General features: G+C 41.3%; 1 protein-coding gene across 1 annotated transcript; it reads left to right on the forward strand.

Moving 5' to 3' along the window:
• Window positions 1-22,554: 22,554 nt before the first annotated feature.
• Window positions 22,555-24,127, forward strand: LOC121977800 (homeobox-leucine zipper protein HOX14-like). The gene is made up of 2 exons (XM_042530221.1): window positions 22,555-23,593; window positions 23,673-24,127. The coding sequence occupies exons 1-2, from the start codon at window positions 23,210-23,212 to the stop codon at window positions 23,910-23,912; spliced, it is 624 nt and encodes a 207-aa protein (XP_042386155.1). The 5' UTR covers window positions 22,555-23,209; the 3' UTR covers window positions 23,913-24,127.
• The last annotated feature ends 12 nt before the right edge of the window (window positions 24,128-24,139 follow it).

Genomic DNA, 24,139 nt, shown 5'->3' on the forward strand with positions numbered 1-24,139 from the left:
GAAAGTAACAAAAACTCTCCACCTGTGTTCCCTCCTCCTCTGTTGTGCAACTCTTACTCGGTAGAGTGTCCGTGAAAGTAATCGGGTGTCTCTCAGTTTACCGTGACTACCAGTGCTTGGTGGAATTCATGGTCAGTCATTGTATCCTGGGAAACAGATGACCCTAGTAAGCCTTGAAGCACAACCAAAGGTGGGATGAATCTATTTCAAAAAAACTGCGATTCTTGCAGGCCTTAGTCAGCTCGCCCAGTCTCTTCATCCGCCCGACTTCACTTCTCTGACCGCTCGGCCTGTCGCTTCGCTCGAACTCCCAGCCTGTCGCTTCGCTTGACCGGTCTGTCGCTTCACGCTGCCCGACCTGCCTCTCGCCAAACTTGTCTGTCTGCCCGATCGTACCGCCTGGTCGACCTTACTGCCCGACCGTACCACCCGGTCGGCCTTATTGCTTGACTGTATCACTCGGTCAGCCTTACTACTCGACCGTACTACCCGGTCAACCTTTTTGCCCTCTAAACCGTATTGCCCAGTCGGCCTTACTGTCCATCCGACCGTATTGCTCGGTCAGTCTCTCTGGTTGGATGGTTGATCCGTCCAATCGAACTTTGTGCTCTCGACTGCTCGGCTCGGTAACACATACCTGTTGCTCAGCATATCTGCCCGTTTGAGGACTGAGTCCGATCTGTCGCTCTTCGACATGTAGCAGAAATCAGCCTCAGCTGACAGCCTGAGATTATCCACTCATGTCATCTCTATTGTAAGTTGAATTTAAATTCTGTATAATTTTAAATTCAGCTAAGTCCCCAAAAATCTTTGGCAACAGATTGTTTTTCCCAACGGAGCAATTAGGGGAATCGTTAGGGTGACGAATTTCATCTTTTTTAGAATAATAATCTATAATTAGAGAATATGAGCTCCCTAAGCCGTAAATGAACTAAGCTGAATTAAGTTTCATGATGTTCAAATTTATTTTATAAAATAATCAAGAAGTCAAGTCAAACCGAACATTAAATGAACTAAAATATTGAAATGATTATTTAAATTTCATTTGGTTTATTTTTTATGAGCTTGAGAGCTTGGTTCAAGCTTGGTTTTAGTTTAGTTCATTTTATATTTTAAACTTATTTGATTGATTATTGGTTTATTCATTTTAATTTTTTAATTTATTTAACATATTAGTAAGAGTTTTATTGATAAACATTATTCATGAATATTAACAAGCTGAAAGCATATTTATTCAAGATTGTGTATTTAGTTTAACGAGTTGTTCAATCTTATTCAATTAATTGATCTTGTGTATATTGAATGAACATAAATAAGCTCTTACCAAGATAAACATTAAACTTATTAATGAATGTTTGATTCATTTACAACACTATGAGCCGGTTGGATAGGGCTTAAAAAGAAAGAGATTGGACTCAGTATGTAAGTCTAGGAAGAAGTTAAGCCTTGGAAACCTAACATGTTTAGCGCTCAGGTTCGGAATGGAGAGGTGCTCAAAAATTGGACTCGAAATCAGGAAGTGCTTGGGATCAAATTCGGAGTTGTGAGTAGTTCAGAAGTTGGGTTTTGAGCCAAATGACGACATCAAAAATGGGGGCTTAGAAAAGATAGGCATATTAGTAAAAGCAACCAATAATAATTATCGTTAACGCTTATTAATAACAAAGTGTTATTAAAAGAGGAGATCATGAGACCATCATTAAATAGGCAGGCGATGATAATGCTCGATGGCTGCTTATAGGAGGAGAATTCGAATATCATAATGAATGTCATTAAGCAGTAATTGTTAGGACACTTCAGAGGGGGTGATTAGCTTCAATCGCTTCGTTGATGATGATTTGCAGCGGAAAAACTCGAAGCAATGCTAACACCTTTGATTTTACTTGGTATCCATCTCCTTGAAGTGACTAATCCATAGACCCACTCTCCTCATGATCTCATCCACTATAAAATCTACTCTTTCTCGGAAATAATCTGGAGGCGGAGAAGCCTCATACAATCTCACAACAAGAATACAATGAAAGAAAGAAGTAAATACATAATACAAATAAAACTTTGTTTGCTTGATCGCTTGTTGCTTGTTGATGCCTCTTGAAGCTTGGAAAGTGCAACAATACTTCTCTTCCAAAAGTTCCAAGAACTGGCGAAGAAAGGGTGGAGAAGAAGAGATTGTGATTTGAATTTTCAAACGCCTTTATATCTCATGGATTAGGGTTACTCTTCATCTTAAGAGTCAATTTTGTCAAAGGAACTCAATAAAAGTCTCATGTATCTTATGCCCAACCTTGAGCATAACTCTATCACAATGAAGATTTCCAATCGTCCGTTGTTTCCAATACTCGTCCTCAAGCATTCATAATAATGAAAGTTCCCTACCTTCCATTGTTTCTTCATCCTTGTATAAAAAAGTAAAATCATGCTTTTAAGGTGAATCTCTTCCTCAAAACATGTTTCAAACTTCTATTATTGCACTAATAATGATTTGGAGTTCCTAACCTTTAGGAAACCTAAAATTAAAGTTTTGAGGTTTAAAATTCAACTTAAAAACTAAACCTCCTCTAAAATTCTAAGTTAGTCCCCTTTAACCATTTTTTTCTTATTTTAATCAAGAAACTTTATCCTTAAATACTTATCAAAGCATTTTAGAGGGTTATGGATGGTTAACTTGACTAAACGTAGCTCAATGGACTAAAATTAGACAACTTAAATAAAAAAAACAACCTTCCCAATCTATTAGTTTCAGCTACCAATCGATTCTGGCATGTCTTAATCGATTGAAGTTAGGTTTCAATCGATTACTACCACCTTAATCGATCAACTGATCGATCTAGAGGATTTCTGCTCGTCAAAATCCCATTATCAATCGATCACCCGATCGATTAACATGTCCCAATCGATCACCTGATCGATTGAAGTTTTTGATTTTCTGAATTCAATTTCAGAAACTTATAAATAATTTTACAATTATCAAAAAATCATTAAATTTTATATAGACATTACTTATGTTATATACTATGAGATAAAAATAGTTGTCTATGAAAATAACTCTCATTCTTAAATATTGGTATAAAATTGAAAATCATTGAAAAACTTCAATATTTCACTTTACTTTGTATTCAACTAATCAATGGTGATTCCTATCAAAAGATAGACTTCACCAAAGTTTTCTAAAATAATTTTAAAATAATTTTAAAAATAATTTTTCAACCATGTTCTTTAGGCTAAATGCACATGATTTGGACACTTGCTTTCTCAATGATTGGACTTCACATAATCTTATGTTTTGATGATACTAAAATTCTAAAAAGATGTACTAAATCAATATTTTGAGTTTTATCTATCTTCCTAACATTTCACTTGTATCTAATGTGTCTCAATACACAAACAAGTCAATCTTATGATTTCTATGAAATGTAACAAAAGTTTTCCTTAAACTAAGGGATCATACATTTTTAACTATGCATTTTAAAAGTTTGATCATCCCACCTAGGATATTAATTTATGTCATTATCCTTAGTTACAAGGATTTAAAATAATATATGAAAATTATTATAGTATGCATCAAAAGGAATATTTTTAAAAAAGGAATCTATCATATCTAAATGATACATGTATGACATGACATATGTTATTTTTCATAAATATATGAATGCAAGAGGAATGATGTCATGACATATTATTGGGCATACAATCATGACAATTTTATCAAAAAAATACTAAGATTATTTATCCAAGTATTACTAACTAATCTCTACATTTAAAAATAAGCCTAAATTTGCTCGTATCTTTCAAGAAAATGCTAAAATCTCAACTTGACATTTTTTGACTTCTATCCTATTTACGGCACTTTAGTTAAGCTCAAATCTTTAAATTTTCGTACACTTTATGTTGGATCGAGACGCACGTGAGAAGAGGGGGTGAATCACGTGGTTTTCAAAAACTTTTCTTTTTTTCTTTTTAAAACTAAGTACGAATGCAACGAAATAACGAGAAAACAAGAAAAAGAAAAACACACATTTGATTTTACTTGGTTCGGATCTTTCGGCGACTCCTACTTCAAAACCCAAGTCTCATGGATCTATCAATGAATAATCTATTAATAACCTCTTCCGGAACCGCCAAAAAGGGGATCGAATATAAAAAGAGTAGAACAAGTATAATACGCTACACTTTTCCTTTTGCAAGAATTAAGTACAGAATTGAACTTCGTTACCCAACACTAATGGGATGATCGGATCGTGTTCGGTGTTGGATGACTTCTCAGTGACAATCAGGCATAGCAGAATAGTAGCAGGGCAGCAGCAGGAAGCCAGAGTAGTTAGAATGCCAAAAGGAGGCGTAGAAGCTTGTAAAATTGATATTGTTGAAGCCTTGGTCGAGATGGACTTTTATAAGGTGTGGAAGGCACCTTCCATAGCCTTAAAGGTGCCTCGAATATATAAAATATGATTCCGAACAGCTCACTGCTTATCGTCGATAAAGTCTAATTTTATCCATTGGAAGACACCTTCCAAACCTTCAAAGGCACCTTCCATGAACTATACTTAAGGCACCTTTCATCGCCTGAAGTACTGTTCACCTGAGGCCTTTTGTGCTCCTTTCCCTTGTAAAATGTCTTAATCCAATAAAAAATATTTAACATGCAAAACAAGGTTAGCATAATAATGATATGATTAATTTATGACATAGACTCTGTCATTTAGACCAGGATATAATCAAGGTCTCAATTTAGGTTTCTGAAATGAACTTAAATTGGACCAACGCCTACTGTCCGTTCAATCAGGACATGTCTTCATTGAGTCACTCTTCACCAGTGACTTACCTTCACTTAGCAAGTGTCGAGTTACCTCCTCGACGCCCAATCTGACCCACTAGGTCTCCTACTGGAATCGCACATCCGAACTTTCTCCTGTCGGGAATTAAACATCCTGATCTCTTACCAGAATCCCACATCTGGACTTTCCCAATCGGGAATTGCACATCCCGATTAGACTTTCTACCTAGTGTCAGGTCATCTTGACCTGTTAAGTTAGTCAACCCTGCATACTCGGTAATAAGGTTAAATCAACAACACATCTAACTTTAATCCATTATCATTCATCAAAACTTAGGTTTGATCATTGGTGTCAAATGCACCAACACTTTACTCTTTTAAGAATAAAATTAAACCTTTCACTTTTAAGGCATCACAATACCTTTAAAATGTCCTAAAGTATCTGTTGGGACCGAAAAGTAGCTAGAGGGGGGGGGGGGTGAATAGCTTGTTGCGTGCTTCGTGGTTGGCGTTGCTTGTTTCTTCAAAGATGTGCAGCGGAAATGTACAAGAAACAAAATACAACGCTAACAAATAGATTTTACTTGGTATCCACCTCACAAGAGGTGACTAATCCAAGGATCCACACACTCACGCACCCTCCACTATGAAACACACTCCTCTACGGTAACTACCAAAGGCGGAGAAGCCTTTACAAACTCTCAATACAAGAAGAAAGGAAAGGATATGAAATACAAGCAAAAGCTTACAATAAACCATAACCCTAACTTCTCTTCTTACTTTTGATCCGTCTCTTGACTTGGAAGAACCTCCAAGAATCTTCAAGAACTGGCGATCTAAACTTGAGAGAGAGCTGTGGAGTCGCTGGTGAAGATCGGAGATGAATCGTGTGAGCCCTGCTGAAGGAAACGCTCGTCTGCAGCTAAATACGACGCCAACGGTCGGATCCCGATCGATTGGATTGCTCCTAATCGATCGGGGAGGCTTTGGATCGATCAACCGATCGATCCAGAGTGTCTCTGTGCTCTCAGGAATAGCCTGGATCGATCGACTGATCGATCCAGGGCTTATCGCGCACAAACAGCAGCTCCCAATCGATCCACTGATCGATTGGGACCTCTGGATCGATCCACGGATCGACCCAAAGGGGTTATGTTTGTGGGGACTCACCCGATCAATCAGCTGATCGATTGGGTATGATCCAATCGATCGGTTGATCAATCCAGATCTACTGGATCGATCGGCTGATCAATCCAGATCTTGGTTTTTGCCCAAAAGTAAGTCCAAAGCCCTCTAAACCAACATCCAGTCAACCATGACTTGTTGGTACATAAAACCTAGCATCCGGTCACCCTTGACCAGCTAGGACTCTCTCACCAAGTGTCTGGTCAATCCCTTTGACCCACTTGGACTTTTCTCTTCTTGCCAAGTATCCGGTCAATCCCTTTGACCTACTTGGACTTTCACCAGATGTCTGGTCAACCTTGACCCATCTGGATTTTCTCGTGCTTGGCTTCACTCACCAGGACTTCCCTTCTGCCTAGCTTCACTCATTAGGACTTTCACCTGGCTTCACTCACCAGGATTTCCCTTCTGCCTAGCTTCACTCACTAGGACTTTCACCTGGCTTCACTCACCAGGATTTCTCTTCTGCCTAGCTTCACTCACTAGGTCTTCTCATCTGCCTGGCTTCACTCACCAGGACTTTCACCTAGTTTCACTCACTAGGGTTTCCTTCTGCCTGGCTTCACTCACCAGGACTTTCACCTAGCTTCACTCACTAGGATTTTCAGTCAAGTATCCAGTCAACCTTGACCTACTTGATTCTCCCTCACAATCTCTCCACATGAACAATTGCACCTGCAATGTTCATGTGTTGTCTACAAGTATTGTCAAACATCGAAACTAAATCATCAAGACTCGAGCTTGACTCACTTCAAGCCCAGTCAAACAGGTCAACCTTGACCTAGGGAATATTGCACCAACAATCTCTCCCTTTTTGATGTTTGATAATACCACTTATAAGTTAGACTAATCCCATAGCCTAAACCTCCTTCATGCCATTAGGTAATGAAAGCATAAGTTAAACCCTTCATTCTCCTCCTTAGAGGGCAAACTCCCTCTAGGTAATGAAATCCTAACTTAAATCCTTCATTCTCCCCCTATTGGTACACATCAACAACATGCTCCATCCTTGGGCACACATCAACAAATTCACTTGTTGAAAACTCTCCCTTTTGAGACTCTCCCCTTTGAGACTCTCCCCCTGAAGAGTTGCTCATCGTTGTTCACAACTTCACTCGTTGTGATCAACACGATAATGAAAGTTCCATACCCTTCATTATCCTAAACCCTACATTCTCCCATTAATGTAGTCAAATGCCCATCCGTTAGCTTTTTTAACTTAAACCACTTGAACAATAAGGATATCCACTCCCCATTAAAGTTCAAACGCTCAACCTTGAGCATGTTCTGAAAAGAAGGTTAACCACCTTCCAAGGTTCATGAAAAAATAGTTTTCATGTCTTTAAAGAGTCCCTCCCCCTAAAGACATGGTGGTAACTTCTGTCATTGCACCAACAATGACTTGGAATCCCTAAACCTTTAGGAAACCCAAATTTAAAAGTTTTGAGGTTCAAAAATTCAATATTGAAACAAACCTCAACCTAAACTTCAATTTAGTCTTCCTTAACCAATCCATCATTGTTTTCAATATGAAAACACCCTTTTTATGTATATACATGTATTTTGAGGGGTTAGGAATGGTTACCTAGACTAAAATAGGTTTAAAATGCTGAAAATAAGCTTTCCCAGCCAAAATCAGCATCTTCGATCGATTGGAGTTGGGTTCCAATCGATTGAACCCTGCTGAATCGATCCACTGATCGATTCAGTCTTCTTGGATCGATCGGCTGATCGATCCAGTGATCTTCTGCTCGCGAGAAATGCCTTCTCAATCGATCGGCTGATCGATTGAGGCACTCCAATCGATCCACTGATCGATTGAGGCACTCCAATCGATCCACTGATCGATTGAAGGCCTAAAATTGCTGAAATTCAATTTCAGCCAATTTCAGAAACCCCTAGAAAATTCTACAAAATTCCAAACATCGTGAAAATTTATATAGACATTATTTAGGGTATACTTTATCATGGAAAAATAGTTTTCTATGAAAATACATCATATTTTCAAAGATTGACACAAATTTGAAAACTTGCATAAACTTTAGTGTTTTCTTCAAGTTTGTGTCTAACTATTCAATGGTGATTACTATCAAAAGATAGCCTTCACCAAGGTTTTCCAAAATCATTTTAAAAACCTTTTCAAAACCAATATCCCATCATGTTCCTTGGGCTTAATGCACATGACTTGTACATTAGCTTTCCCAATGATGGGAAAACACATAACTATGTGTTTTGATGAACTCAAAACTCAAAAGAATGCACTAAATCAATATCTTGAGTTTTGTTCATCATCCTAACATCTCACTTGTATCTAAAGTGCACAAAACACATACAAGTCATCTTATAGGTCTTTGTGAGATGTAAAGTTTGGTTTTGCCCTAATCTAGGGATCATGCATATTTATCTAGGCATTTTGTAGATATTGGACATCCACCTAGGATGTCACTTGTTGATACACTTGTACCACTTGTTACACTTGTTGGTAGCACTTGTTGATACTTGTTGATAAATGCCATTTGTCCTTAATTTTAAGGAATTAAAAATAATGCATGATAATGTTATGGCATACATCAAAATGAAATAGTTTCCAAAAGAAAGATTCCTATAACTACATGATATATGTATGTCATGACATGATATTTTTGTGTTTTCATAATAAGGCATGAGTGCAACAATAATCATGATGTCATGTCATATAATGGGCAAACAATCATGGCAAGGTTTAGCATAAATAACATATATCTAGATTATCTATCTAAGTATCCTTAACCTTAGTTAATCCTAAAACTTAAACCCTAGATTGCCCAAAATGCTTCAAGAAGGTGCCAAAACCTAAATTGGCATTTCTAATTTTCTTGATTAATTTATGCCAATTGAAATTAAGCATATTCCTCAAGTGTTGACATATTTCATTTTTCCACAAAAGTAGCACTTTAGATTAAGGCTTAGATTTGCCTTAAATTACTAAGAAAATACTAAAGTCCCAACTTGGAATTTCCTTATGTTTTACCAATATGTGCCATTTTAAAATAAAATCAATACTTCTCAAATTGTGGCACATTTTACTCTTTCAAAGAGTAAATCATAAATCCATTTCATTTTCAAAGGTTAATAATAACTTAGAGAATGATTCTTGAGTGTCAATTTCTTCAAAGTTGGGTTAACTACCCTTCTTCTTAGAGTTGACACTCTCTAACCCATCTATGGGGTAGAGAAAATGCTCTTAGGAACCCAAAACCTATTGGTGCTCCTTGGATGCTCTAGGTATTCACTAGGGATAACTTTCCTAGATACCTTCCTAGTGACTTTGTTTTGCTTCTTAGAAGCCTTGGTCACTTTTTCTAGGTCAACCCTAGGGATTGCTTCCCTTGTGACCTTCTTTGTGGCTTTCTTAGACTTCTTAGAAGTCTTAGTCACATTTGTTATAAAAATACTCTTAGGGATGACCTCCCTAGTATTTTTTGCTTGCCCACTAGACCTAGGGTTTGTTCCATAACTATATGGAACTCTATGGTAAGTAGGTACATCCTTTTTGGTTTTAGGTTTGTATCCCAAACCTCTATGGACTTTGGATGACCCTTGTTGTCCTAAACCTAAATTTTGCTCATCTTGCCCTATTAGGATATTTTTCATCCTTTTTAGGGTCTTTTCTATTTTATCAAGTCTTGACCTCAAGACTTGATTTTCTTTCCATAAGTCCTTAGTTTTTGATTTATCACTAAGTCCATGAACATTTTTATTTTTAGGCTTATAACTATGGTCCTTAGTGTTATTGCCTAAATTCTTATCTACTTTCCTAAACCTAAGTGTAGTAGTTTTAGCATGGAGAGCCATGTGTTTTTCCTTAATGCTATCATGCTCTCTATTCTTATGGTAAATAGCATTAAAATGGTATAAATTGGAACTAACATGCTTTTTACCATAATTTAAAGGGGTAGGCTCAATAAAGGTTACCTTCCTTTTTACCTTGGAGGCCCCCCTTGAATTGAGCTTCCTCCTTGAGCCTTGACCGCCTTCTTCCCCTTGGGACATTGACTCCGGTAATGTCCCTTTTTATTGCACAAGAAGCACACAATGTGCTCCTTGCTTTTCTTTGTTGTGGGGATGGTCTCCTTGGGCTTCTCCTTGCCCTTGGGTGCCACTTGTCCCTTTTTCTTGGCCAATTTAGGGCACTTGCTCTTGTAGTGCCCGTGTTCCCTACACTCAAAACATATAATATGATTTTTATTTTTAAATGAACTATTTATACCTTCTTGTCTAGGGGTGGCACTTGGTCCTCCATTTGATGTGGATGTAGAGGCTTCCTCTTGATCCAATAGTGATGCTCCTCCATTAGATTTAACTTGGCTTGTGGAGGTGGAGGCTACTTCATCCTCTTCTTTTCTTGACCCGGATGTGGAGACTTCTCCTTCTTCTTGATCCGGTGTCACCGAAGATCGCTCCCCCTCAATCCTAGAGGTGGAGGCTTCATCATCTTGAACATGGAACAAGGAGTATGCTCCCTCCTTGTTTCCTTCATTACATTCCCTCGAAGATGAAGCTTCTTCTTGGACTTCTTCTTCGGAAGTTGAGCATCTTTCAACTTCGGAATTCTTCTCCTCTTGGTATTCTTCTAATGAGTCGCCCTCTTTGGATTTTTCTTGGGTTGGTACAGTGGAGGGGATCTCATGAATTGATGCCAATTTGCTCCAAAGCTTCTTGGCATCCTTGAACTCTCCAATTTGCTCCAAAATGTGACTAGGCAATAGATTGACCAAGAGCTTGGTCACCTTGTCATTGGCCTCACATCTTTGGATTTGTTCTTGGCTCCAGTTGCTCCTCTTGAGAATTTTGCCCTTTGAATTCTTGGGAGCTTCGAAGCCTTCCATTAGAGCAAACCATTGCTCTATCTCCATCATCAAGAAATTTTGATTCTTGATCTCCAAGAATCGAAGCTTGTTGAAGCGTATGGTGGAGCCACCCTTGTGTCAAATCCAAGTCCATCTTGGAATTGCATCTTGAAGTTGAGCTTCTTGAATTTTTTGACTTTGATGAATTTGCTTCAACTTCTTCACCCTCTAGCTTTGCTTGTTTTGTTTGCCCCTTTTGGCGATGATTCCGGTGAAGAGCAACCTTGCTCTGATACCACTTGTTAGAACCGAAAAGTAGCTAGAGGGGGGGGTGAATAACTCATCGAGTGCTTTGTGGTTGGCGTTGTTTATTTCTTCAAAGATGTGCAGCGAAAATGTACAAGAAACAAAATACAACTCTAACAAATAGATTTTACTTGGTATCCACCTCACAAGAGGTGACTAATCCAAGGATCCACACACTCACGCACCCTCCACTATGAAACACACTCCTCTACGGTAACTACCGAAGGCGGAGAAGCCTTTACAAACTCTCAATATAAGAAGAAAGGAAAGGATATGAAATACAAGCAAAAGCTTACAATAAACCCTAACCCTAACTTCTCTTCTTGCTTTTGATCCGCCTCTTGACTTGGAAAAACCTCCAAGAATCTTTAAGAAATGGTGATCTGAACTTGAGAGAGAGCTGTGGAGTCGCTGGTGAAGATCGGAGATGAATCGTGTGAGCCCTGCTGAAGGAAACGCTCGCCTGCAGCTAAATACGACGCCAACGGTCGGATCCCGATCGATTGGATTGCTCCCAATCGATCGGGGAGGCTTTGGATCGATCAACCGATCGATCTAGAGTGCCTCTGTGCTCTCTGGAATAGCCTGGATCGATCGGCTGATCGATCCAGGGCTTATCGCGCACAAACAGCAGCTCCCAATCGATCCACTGATCGATTGGGACCTCTGGATCGATCCACGGATCGATCCAAAGGGGTTCTGTTCGTGGGGACTCACCCGATCGATCAGCTGATCGATTGGGCATGATCCAATCGATCGGTTGATCAATCCAGATCTGCTGGATCGATCGGCTGATCAATCCAGATCTTGATTTTTGCCCAAAAGTAAGTCCAAATCCCCCTAAACCAACATCTAGTCAACCATGACTTGTTGGTACATAAAACCTGGCATCTGGTCACCCTTGACCAGCTAGGACTCTCTCACCAAGTGTCTGGTCAATCCCTTTGACCCTCTTAGACTTTTCTCCTCTTGCCAAGTATCCGGTCAATCCCTTTGACCTACTTGGACTTTCACCAGATGTCTGGTCAACCTTGACACATCTGGATTTCCCCGTGCCTGGCTTCACTCACCAGGACTTCCCTTCTGCCTAGCTTCACTCACTAGGACTTTCACCTGGCTTCACTCACCAGGATTTTCCTTCTGCCTAGATTCACTCACTAGGACTTTCACCTGACTTCACTCACCAGGATTTCCCTTCTGCCTAGCTTCACTCACTAGGTCTTCTCATCTGCCTAGCTTCACTCACCAGGACTTTCACCTAGCTTCACTCACTAGGGTTTCCTTCTGCCTGACTTCACTCACCAGGACTTTCACCTAGCTTCACTCACTAGGATTTTCAGTCAAGTATCCAGTCAACCTTGACCTACTTGACTCTCCCTCACAATCTCCCCACATGAACAATTGCACCTGCAATGTTCATGTGTTGTCTACAAGTATTGTCAAACATCGAAACCAAATCATCAAGACTCGAGCTTGACTCACTTCAAGCCCAGTCAAACAGGTCAACCTTGACCTAGGGAATATTGCACCAACAATATCAACTTTATCAAGGTTGGGTTAACCACCCTTCTAATTTGAGTTGACACTCTCTAAGTCCATTTAGGATATAGAGAACACACTCTTAGGAACCCAAAATTTATTTGTGCTCCTTGGGTGTTATAAGTATTCACTGGGGATAATTTTTCTTGTAACCTTCTTAATGACTTTCTTAGACTTCACAAAAGCCTTAGTCATACTAGTCTTCTCAAGGTTACTTTTAGGGATGAGTTCCCTTGAAACCTTGACTTGACTCCTAGACTTAGGGTTAGTTCCATAACCATATGGAACTCTATAATACGAGGACGTATATATTCTTCTTGGGTTTTGATTTATATCTCAAACCTCTCTTGCCATTGAATGCCTCTTGCCTATCTATCCCTATATTTTGTTCATTTGGCCTCTTAAAAATATTTTTCATTCTTTTAAGCGTTTTTCTTTTTTCTAATTTATCAAGTCTTGACTTCAAGATTTGATTTTCTATCCTTAAATTTTATTTTTTCCTTATTACGTTGGATGATCTTATTTTTAGGCACATATATAATTTCCTTAGATTTTTTTGTCTAATCTATTTTCTACCCTCCTAACATGAAATGATTTATAATTTTCTCTAAGTTTTTCATATTTTCTATTTTCATGATAAATAATATTAAAATAATATAAATTATTTCTAGCATATTTTTTTATCATAATTTAAATAAACATCATTAACTAGTGGTACCTTAGTCTTGCCCTCAGAAACTTCCCCTTGATTTGAACTTTCTCCCTTATTGAGCCTTTCCTTTGGACATTGATTTCGGTAATGTCCCTTTTGGTTGCATGTGAAACATACAATGTGCTCCTTGCATTTGTGTATCATGGGTAAAGCCTCCTTTGGCTTCTCCTTCACCTTGGGTGCCACTTGGATCTTTTTCTTCCCCAATTTAGGACATTTGGTCATATAGTGTTATTTTCTCCTACACTCAAAACAAATGATATGATATTTATTTTTATAAATTAAAATTTTTATACCTTTACTTGTAGGGGTGACACTTAGCCTTTTTTCATTTGACTCGGAAGTAGAGATTTCTTCTTGCTCCTATGTCAACGAATTATGCTCCCCTCGATCCTTAAGGTGGATGCTTCTTCAATTTTTTCTTTGGATGTTGAACATGTTAGGATCTTTCGTACGGCTAGAGAGGGGGGTGTGAATAGCCGCCCCAAATCGCTCTCGTTTCTTCCTACAATTAGGTTAGTCGCAGCGGAAAATACAAAGAAACGAAAGAGAAGAAAACCAAACCTTAACACGAGGATGTAACGAGGTTCGGAGATTAGGGCTCCTACTCCTCGGCGTGTCCGTAAGGTGGACGAGTCCGGTCAATCCGTCGGTGGATGAGTCCCCGGAGAACCGGCTAATACAATATACTCCTTGTGGGTGGAGAAACCTCGCCACAAACGTTTGCAACAGCAAACAAAGAGTACAAGAGCAGTAAGAAAAGCAATACAATATGAATACAATCGCACTCTACCAATTGCTTGCTTTCTTGTCGATTGGAGGGAAGCAACTTCACGCGACGCCTACAACAGCAGGAACCCAGCTCACGCGAAGCTTTGGAGGAGCTCAACAAAGCTCAAGCACGACAAATAGCAAGAAGGAAGAAGGAGATCTTTTCGCACAGAAGATGCCTCGATCCTTTATACTGCGAAGAAGAAACAATGAAGAAACTAACCGTTGTGTCGCAACGGCTAGAACCCGATCGGTCTGCACGATCGCCCAGCGCATGAGGCTTGCTTTGTCACCGATCGGTCCCCGATCGGTGTCGCGATCAAGCCCCGATCGGTCGTGGACCGATCAGAACCTCCGATCGGTCCATAGACCGATCGGGCTTCGGCTCCTCCGCCACCGATCTATTCCTGATCGATCTGCCGACGGTCAGCAGACCGATCCACGGTTTTCTTCTCGAGGTTCCCGATCGGTCTCCGGACCGATCAGATTGCATGAGCCATCGATTCGATCGGTCACCGACCGATCGGGCAAACGCAGATCACCGGATCGGTCACGACCGATCCAACTCCTCTTTAGAGTGCCCTCTAACCTAGTTCGGAGAACGAGCCACCGAGCCCTCTCCGACTCCATATGCCAAGCTTCACTCACTTGGACTTCTCAACACCGGATGTCCGATCACCCTTGATCCATCCGGATTTTCCCTTGCCGGCTTCACTCACCGGACTTTTCACCGGCTTCACTCACCAGGATTTCACACTGCCTAACATCCCAGTTAGGACTTTCTCATTCACCTAGCTTCACTCACTAGGATTTTCACCGCTTCACTCAGGATTTCAATCTGCCTGGCTTCACTCACTGGGACTTTTCCGCCCGCTTCACTCACCAGGACTTTCCTTGCCCGGCTTCACTCACCGGGACTTCCCAACCGCCTAACATCTCAGTTAGGACTTTCCACCGCCGCTTCACTCACCGGACTTTCCAACGGCCTAACATCCCTTAGGACTTTCCATGCCGGCTTCCAACTGAGACTTCTCCGTGCCAAGTCTTCATACTTGACTTTTCCGTGCCAAGTCTCCATACTTGGACTTTTCCGTGCCAAGCTCCCTGCTTGACTTTTCCAGCCAAGTCTCCATACTTGGACTTTTCCTGCCAACTCCCTGCTTGGACTTTTCCAGCCAAGTCTCCATACTTGGACTTTTCCAGCCAAGCTCCTTGCGACTTTTCCGCCAAGTCTCCATACTTGGACTTTTTCCCGAATCAGGTCAACCAGGTCAACCTTGACCTACGGTTGCACCAATAATCTCCCAAACATCTATTCTTGTCCCATATCAAGAATAGAACTCTCTCACGAGTGTCAAACATCAACATGCAACACAACTAGGTCAACCTTGACCTAAGGTTGCACCGACAATCTTCCCAAGTCAAACATCAAAATACAACTCGAGTCAAGTCAACTCGAGTCGGGTCAACCAGTTCAACCTTGACCTAAGGTTGCACCAACAATCTCCCCTTTTTGATGTTTGACAAAACCATAATCAAGTTAGGTTAACCCGATAACCTAACTTAGGTTTTCCAACCATCTTCCAATGTCCAATGTTCTTTCCTTGAACATTCTCTAGACATTCTCCCCTTAGGTTAACCTGATAACCTAACTTGGGTTCTCTAATAATTCTCCCCCTTTTTGACACACATCAAAAAGTATTCCAATGTTCTTCCTTGACAATCTTCCCTAGCTTAGGTTAAACCGATAACCTAACTTGGGTTCTCCAATAATTCTCCAATGAACACTCTCCCCTTTTTGACACACATCAAAAAGAATAAGGAGGGTATCAAGGTCAAGAGTTTCTTCCTAATGAAAGTCCCATACCTTTCATTGAAACTCTTATTTTCCCTTTGATACTAAGCTCAACAATCCACTTAGTGATAATCCCATATCACTAATCCTTAAGGAGTAAAACCACCCCCTAAAAGTCAACTCCCCTTGACTAATAGTTAAAACTCCCCCTAAAGGCCAACTCCCCCTTGACCATTGCACCAACAATGTCTTGGAGAGTTTCAAACCTTTAGAAATCTAAAAACCAACTTTCAGCCGAAATTTCAGACATGCAGTCGAATTTCAGCACATTGGCACGCTATCAGACCTCACTGGATCGGTCACCAGACCGATCCACAGCACTCTGGATCGGTCCAGTGACCGATCCAGCCCTCCCTGGATCGGTCCAGCGACCGATCCAGACACTGATCACAGGGATTTCTGATTTTTCCGAATTCAGAAACCCCTAATAAATTCCAGAAAATTCGAAAAATTGTGAAATTTTGAGGATACATTCCTCATAACATATACTATCATGGAAAAATAGTTTTCTATGAAAATAGTTTCCATTTTCAAATCTTGATACAAAGTTCAAAAACTTTGAAATAGTTCAAGTTTTAACTCAACTTTGTATCACAATGTTCAATGATGAATGCTATCACTAGGAAAGCTTCATCAAGGTTTTTCAAATCAATTTTAAAATGCTTTTAAAACCATTTGAATTTAGGACCATAATCTTAGGGCTAAATGTACATGACTTGTACATAAGCTTTCCCTATGATCCTCCATTTCTTGAATTAGGGTCATCTAGGTACAAGAATTATGCACCTTGATCCTAACTCATGATCCTAATATCTCACACACATCTAAAGTGTATCAAACCACATTCAAGTCAATTTGATGTGAGATATGGGTTAAGGTCAACTTAGGCTAAGTTCTCATGCATTTTCTAAACATCAATTTGATCTCAATATCAAAATGTGTTTTTCCTTAAATCAATTACATTGATTATAATGCAAGAGATGATGACATGGCATATAATGATATCATAAGTAAAAACATGTGCCAATGTCATGATGTCATGGCATAAAGTTTGAAAACTTAAATAAAGCATGACATATAAACTAGCCTAGCACTATCATGACATTTCAAATGATGATAAAACTAAACATGATGTCATGACATGTCATATGGCAAACAACCATGGTAAGTTAACACAAATAAAATACCTAGATTACCTATCTAAGTATCCTTAATCTCTTAGTTAACTTAAATTCTAATCCTAGATTGCCCATATATCCCTAAGAGAAACCAAAATCCCAATTATGGTTTTCTCTAGGTTTTCTTAAATTGTGCCAAATAAGATTAAAATATTCTCACTTTGGCACACTTTACTCTTCCAAGGAGTGAATGATAAAGATTATCCCTTTCATTTTCAAAGGTTCCCAAAACCTTGAAAATGCTCCTTGAGTGTCAATTTCCTCAAAGTTGGGTTAACTACCCTTCTTATTGAGTTGACACTCTCTAACCCATCTATGGGTAGAGAAAATGCTCCTAGGAACCCAATACCTACTTGAGCTCATTGGGTTCACTAAAAATTCACTAGGGATGACTTCCTAGCAACCCTCCTAATGACCCTCTTAGGCTTTAAAGCCTTGGTCATTTGGGTCTCATCAAGATCAACTCTAGGGTGACTCCCTTGTGACCTTGGTGGTGGTCTTCCTAGCCCTAGGTTTTGTTCCATAATCGAATGGAACATTATGTTAGGTGGGCTTGACCTTTTGGGACTTGGGTTTGTGACCCAAACCTTTCTTGTCCTTGGACATTTGTTTTTGACTCTTAAACCGTAGAGATGACTTCTCCTTGTTTTTATGAGCCTTTTCTAAATTATCAAGTCTTGACCTCAAGACTTGATTTTCCTCTCTAATACCTCAAGTTTTAATTTGTCATTTTCTCTTGAGATATTCCTAGTCATGTGTCTAGTCTTTTTGGGATTTCTACCTAGGTTTTCCTTAACTTTAGAAGCGTTAATCCTAGGGTTGGTATTTCTAGTGTTATCCTTACCTAGGCTAACATGTTTAGCTCCTAAGCACATGTATTGGTTCCTAAAGTTAACATGCTTATCATTATTAACAATTGCAACAAAACTACTAGCATGAGTTTTATTAGAATTGCAATAATGAACCTTAGAGGTTACCTTAGGGTTTGCCTTAGCTCCCCCTATCGATGTGCCCGGTCTCTTGCCCTTGTGAGGTTGCCTCCCCCTCGGACATTGGCTCCTATAGTGTCCCCTTTGCTTGCATTGGAAGCACACCACGTGCTCCTTGCCTTTGCGTATCGGGACTCCGGCTTCCTTGACCTTTGGCGCCGGTGGAGTCTTTCTTACCCTCTTTGGACACTTACTCTTGTAGTGCCCAAATTCCCTACACTCAAAACACATTATATGCAATTTACTTGAACTTAAAGTGTTTGAGTTACCTAGGATTGAGGATGAATGGATGTTCTCTTCTTCATCCCTCCCGGAGGTAGAAGCTTCTTCTTCGTGCTCCGATCTTGAAGAAGAACTCACTTCCTCTTCTTCCTTGGATGTTGAGTAGCCCTCAACTCCCAACTCGCTCCCTCCATGATGTGAGCTACTTGGCTCACTAGGCTCCTCTTCATGGCTTGAAGTGGAACTCTCCTCATGGTACTTGGCCAAGTTATCCCACAACTCCTTGGCATTGTTGTATTCACCTATCTTACGCAAAATATTAGTAGGTAATGAAAATTCAATTGTTTTAGTTACCTCATTGTTGATCGTTGATTGATGGACTTGTTCCTTTGTCCACTTGTTCTTCTCTAGAGGCTCTCCTTCTTTATCCATTGGAGGAGTAAACCCTTCTTGTACACAAAACCAATTCCACATATTAGTCCTAAGAAAATACATCATCCTTACCTTCCAATATGCGAAGTTGTCGTTGTAGAAGGGTGGAATGGTGATGTCTTCTCCGAATTGATCCATCTCTAGCGCTTGTGCTCCCACGGGTGTGAATCCGATGAAGAGCGACCTCGCTCTGATACCACTTGTTAGGATCTTTCGTACGGCTAGAGAGGGGGGTGTGAATAGCCGCCCCAAATCGCTCTCGTTTCTTCCTACAATTAGGTTAGTCGCAGCGGAAAATACAAAGAAACGAAAGAGAAGAAAACCAAACCTTAACACGAGGATGTAACGAGGTTCGGAGATTAGGGCTCCTACTCCTCGGCGTGTCCGTAAGGTGGACGAGTCCGGTCAATCCGTCGGTGGATGAGTCCCCGGAGAACCGGCTAATACAATATACTCCTTGTGGGTGGAGAAACCTCGCCACAAACGTTTGCAACAGCAAACAAAGAGTACAAGAGCAGTAAGAAAAGCAATACAATATGAATACAATCGCACTCTACCAATTGCTTGCTTTCTTGTCGATTGGAGGTGAAGCGGCAACTTCACGACGCCAACGGCGACCACCGGAAGCTCACGCGAAGCTTTGGAGGAGCTCAACAAAGCTCAAGCACAACAGCACTTAGAACAGCAAGAAGGAAGAAGGAGATCTTTTCGCACGGAAGATGCCTCGATCCTTTATACCGCGAAGAAGAAACAATGAAGAAACTAACCGCTGTGTCGCAACGGCTAGAACCTGATCGGTCTGACCGATCAGCAGGAGCTGAGGCTTGTTACCGATCGGTCCCGACCGATCAGGTGTCGCGATCAGCCCTGATCGGTCCGTGGACCGATCGGGAACTCCCGATCGGTCCATAGACCGATCGAGCTCCCTCCCTTCCGCGATATTATCACCTGATCGGTCCACAGACCGATCAGATTGCACTCAGTTTGCTTCTGAGTTCTTCCTGATCGGTCTCCAGACCGATCAGATTGCAATCAGTGAGCCACTGATCTGATTCTGATCGGTCACCAGACCGATCAGGGCAAACGCAGTATCACTGGATCGGTCACCAGACCGATCCAACTCCTCGGTTTAGAGTGCCCTCTCTAACCTAGTTCGGAGAACGAGCTACCGAGCCCTCTCCGACTCCATATGCCAAGCTTCACTCACTTGGACTTCTCAACACCAGATGTCCGATCACCCTTGATCCATCTGGATTTTCCCTTGCCCGGCTTCACTCACCAGGACTTTCCACCTGGCTTCACTCACCAGGATTTCACACTGCCTAACATCCCAGTTAGGACTTTCTCATTCACCTAGCTTCACTCACTAGGATTTTCACCTGGCTTCACTCACCAGGATTTCTTACCAACGTTTCCTTCTACTTAACTTCACTCACTGGACTTTCCTTGCCTGGCTTCACTCACCAGGACTTCCCAACCGCCTAACATCCCAGTTAGGACTTTTCCACCGGGCTTCACTCACGGGACTTTCCAACCGCCTAACATCCAGTTAGGACTTTCCACCGCCTGGCTTCCACACTGAGACTTCTCCGTGCCAAGTCTTCATACTTGGACTTTTCCTGCCAAGTCTCCATACTTGGACTTTTCCGTGCCAAGCTCCCGCTTGGACTTTTCCACAAGTCTCCATACTTGGACTTTTCCTGCCAAGCTCCCTGCTTGGACTTTTCCAGCCAAGTCTCCATACTTGGACTTTTCATGTCAAGCTCCCGCTTGGACTTTTCCATGCAAGTCTCCATACTTGGACTTTTCCAGTGCCAAGCTCCCTGCTTGGACTTTTCCGTTGCCAAGTCTCCATACTTGGACTTTTTCCCGAATCAGGTCAACCAGGTCAACCTTGACCTACGGTTGCACCAATAATCTCCCAAACATCTATTCTTGTCCCATATCAAGAATAGAACTCTCTCACGAGTGTCAAACATCAACATGCAACACAACTAGGTCAACCTTGACCTAAGGTTGCACCGACAATCTTCCCAAGTCAAACATCAAAATACAACTCGAGTCAAGTCAACTCGAGTCGGGTCAACCAGGTCAACCTTGACCTAAGGTTGCACCAACAGAACATATTTCAACTTCTAAATCCTCTTGCTCTTGATCCAATGAGTCATCCTCTTTGGATTTTTCTTGGTTTGGAAAAGTGGAGAGATCTTCATGAAACTTGGTCAATTTCTTCCATAACTCATTTGCATCCTTGTTCTCCAATTTTGCATAAAATAGAGCTTGTCAATAAATTAACCAAAATTTTAGTTATCTTATCGTTTGCCTCACATCTCTTGACTTGCTCCTTCATCTATTTTCTCTTTGAGCCTCTTGGAGCTTCAAAGCCCTTCGTTAGAGTAAACCATTGCTCTGTCTTCATCATGAAGTAGTTTTCGACCCTTGATTTTCAAAGATTGAAGTTTTCCAATCAGAATGGTAGAGATACCCAAGTGTCATATCCAAATTCATCTGAGAAATTCATTTGAAGTTGAGCTCTTTGATAATGAGTCGTTAACCGTTGAAATTATGGCTTCACTTCAACTCGTACCTTTTCCTCTAGCTCATTGCTCATTCGACGATTAGTTCAAAAAGAGTTACCTCGCTCTGATATTGCTTGTTAGTATACTTTGGGAGCTAGAGGGGCGTGATTATCTCCAATTACTTCATTGATGATGATTTGTAGGGGAAAAACTCGAAGCAATACTAACACCCTTGATTTTACTTGGTATCCACCTCCTTGAGGTGACTAATCCAAGAGTCCACTCTCCTCATGATCTCATTCACTATGAAATCTACTCCTTCTCGGAAACAATCCGAGGGCAGAGAAGCCTTGTACCATCTCATAACAAGAATACAATGAAAGTAAGAAGTAAATATACAATACAAATAAAACCTTGCTTGTTTAATCTTTTGTTGCTTGTAAATGTCTCTTGAAGCTTGGAAAGTACATCAATACTTCTCTTCCAAAAGCTCCAAGAACTAGTGAAGAGGGGCGGAGAAGAAGTGATTGTGATTTGAATCTTCGAACGCAGTTATATCCCGTGGATTAGGGGTTTCAATCGATTGACCTTACCTCTAATTGATTGTCACATCAGATCTAAGCAAATCCAGCCATCCAAACCTCACAACGACTTTTTCCTTTTTTTCTCTCAATCAATTAGCCAATTGATTACGAGGTTTCTTAATCGATCACCCAATCGATTCAGAAGTCCACTGTTCGCTCACAAACTTCTCCCAATCGATCACTTCATGTGGCTCAATCGATCACCTGATCGATTCAGAAGCCCACAGTTTGTCGCGAGCTTCTTCCAATCGATTGAGTACTTTCGCAATCGATTCAGTGCAGTAAAACATGATGCTCCTCCAGTTAAGACTTTACCTTGCCTAACCATCGAGTTAGGACTTTGTCAGTTAAGTATCCGGTCCTCCATGACCTACTTAACTTTTCTCATATATCGTCAAGTATCCGGTTAATCTTGACCTATGACTTGACCTTTTTTCGAATATTTTCTAAATATATTATCTAAACATTAAAACTTAAACTCGAATATCCTCAAACTTAGTTAAACTGATACACGATTACATCAATAGTCTTTCAATAATAATTAAGAACTATAAAAGAAGGATGATAATGAAAGGATGAGATAGGCTAATTCCATAACATCATCTTCTAAACTATTTCATTATTTTTCTTTATTTTATCTTTCAAAATCTCACTTAAGCAAAGGAGTCATGTCCGGTTATGTCAGGTTAAGATCAGCGTCCACACTACATGACTTTGGGCAACATCCAAATTCCATCGTCAGAAAAAGTTCTAGGCCGCCTTAAACTCGAGATCAACTGTGAAGGGCGATCGGGTGCAAGTTTCAGAGATAATGCTGCATGGACTGCGTTATGCCTGCCTGCATGATACTGAGCTGCACGAACCCGTTACCAGATCTCTGGGCAGGCTGATGATCGCCCTGCAAGAATCAATGAGAGGGCGACAGGTGGAAGGGGCCCAGCAAATGGCATAGCGACAAGTGGCGGAGGGTGTTTGGTTGGAGATGTATAATGTGCTGCCCATGTGCTCCGAGTGACCTTCTTAGAGTCCGACTCAGCTCATGTGACAGGAAGTACCTTATCCATCTTTAAATTTAAGGGCACGTATGAGGTCTCCTGCTGTGAGGTGTCCTTGGGAGGTGAACCATGGCGACACCTTGCTTCAAATTCAATATACGCTTTACATGGAAAGACACAAATCTTTCTTATTGTATCGAGCACTGAGCCGAGCCCGGCCCCGCCCCCCGGTCGTCGGTCTCGCAGGAGGCGCTATATATTTTAACGCGAGCATCGCCGTCGACTGCCACTATTCAATTCACTCGTCGCCAAGGCCGCCATGAGCCACCGGCTAGACGCTTTGCTCTTCTCCTCTGTCGACGGTCACGTCTCTCGAGCTGCGGTGGTCGCAGCGGGAGGCGTCGCCGGCGAGGCGCCGCGACGGAGGAGGAAGAGGCCGCGCGCCGCCGTCGACGCGAAGAAGCGGCGGCTGAGCGACGAGCAGGTGAAGTTGTTGGAGACGCGTTTCGGGGAGGAGACGAAGCTGGAGTTCGGCCGGAAGCTGCACCTCGCCGCCGAGCTCGGGCTCGACCCCAAGCAGGTCGCCGTCTGGTTCCAGAACCGCCGGGCGCGGCACAAGAACAAGCAGGTGGAGGAGGCCTACCTCGAGCTCAAGGCCATCCACGACGCCACGCTCCTCGAAAAGTCCCACCTCGAGAACGAGGTGCACCACTGGAACAACTGATGATGCTTTTTTTAAGGAGGCCGAAACTCATTAACTTCAATTGCTCTGAAATCGACAGGTGCTGAAGTTGAATGACAAGCTTCTTGCAGCTGAAGAAGAACTTAAGAGATTCTCCCTGAGCGCCACCACCGGCGGTGGAAATGGTGGCGGCGAGCCAGTCGGAAGTCCAAACTCATCGACTTCGACTTGCCAGCCCGCAGTATCAGAGTTTGGAGGCATAGAGGAAGAAGCCGAACTGAGGTACCTATACGAGTATGATTGCCTGATGGAATGGGAATACAATTTCTATGGTATGTAAAGATTGCTGCTATATTCGCTTCCATGTGATCAAACATTGTAAATTACTCAAGTCCCTTCCAGCAAATCCTATTCTCCGACTAACAATGACTATCGTATCAAGTTTTGGGGAGTGTACTTAATTCGCTTGCTGTTCACTAGCTGTTCAAAGGTGTAAAATTAGAAGCTGTAAATGTAATCCTTCATTTCACTGGAAGTTCTGTTTGCGTTGATACTTGCGCTCAGATG

The sequence above is a fragment of the Zingiber officinale genome, chromosome 4B (assembly GCF_018446385.1).
Source record: "Zingiber officinale cultivar Zhangliang chromosome 4B, Zo_v1.1, whole genome shotgun sequence".
Lineage (NCBI taxonomy): Eukaryota > Viridiplantae > Streptophyta > Magnoliopsida > Zingiberales > Zingiberaceae > Zingiber > Zingiber officinale.

Bases quoted from the DNA above. Each gene is read 5' to 3' on its own strand.
- LOC121977800 (XM_042530221.1), top strand. From the start codon at position 23,210: ATGAGCCACCGGCTAGACGCTTTGCTCTTCTCCTCTGTCGACGGTCAC. The intron at 23,594-23,672 runs GTGCACCACTGG...TGAAATCGACAG, and splicing joins AGTCCCACCTCGAGAACGAG to GTGCTGAAGTTGAATGACAA.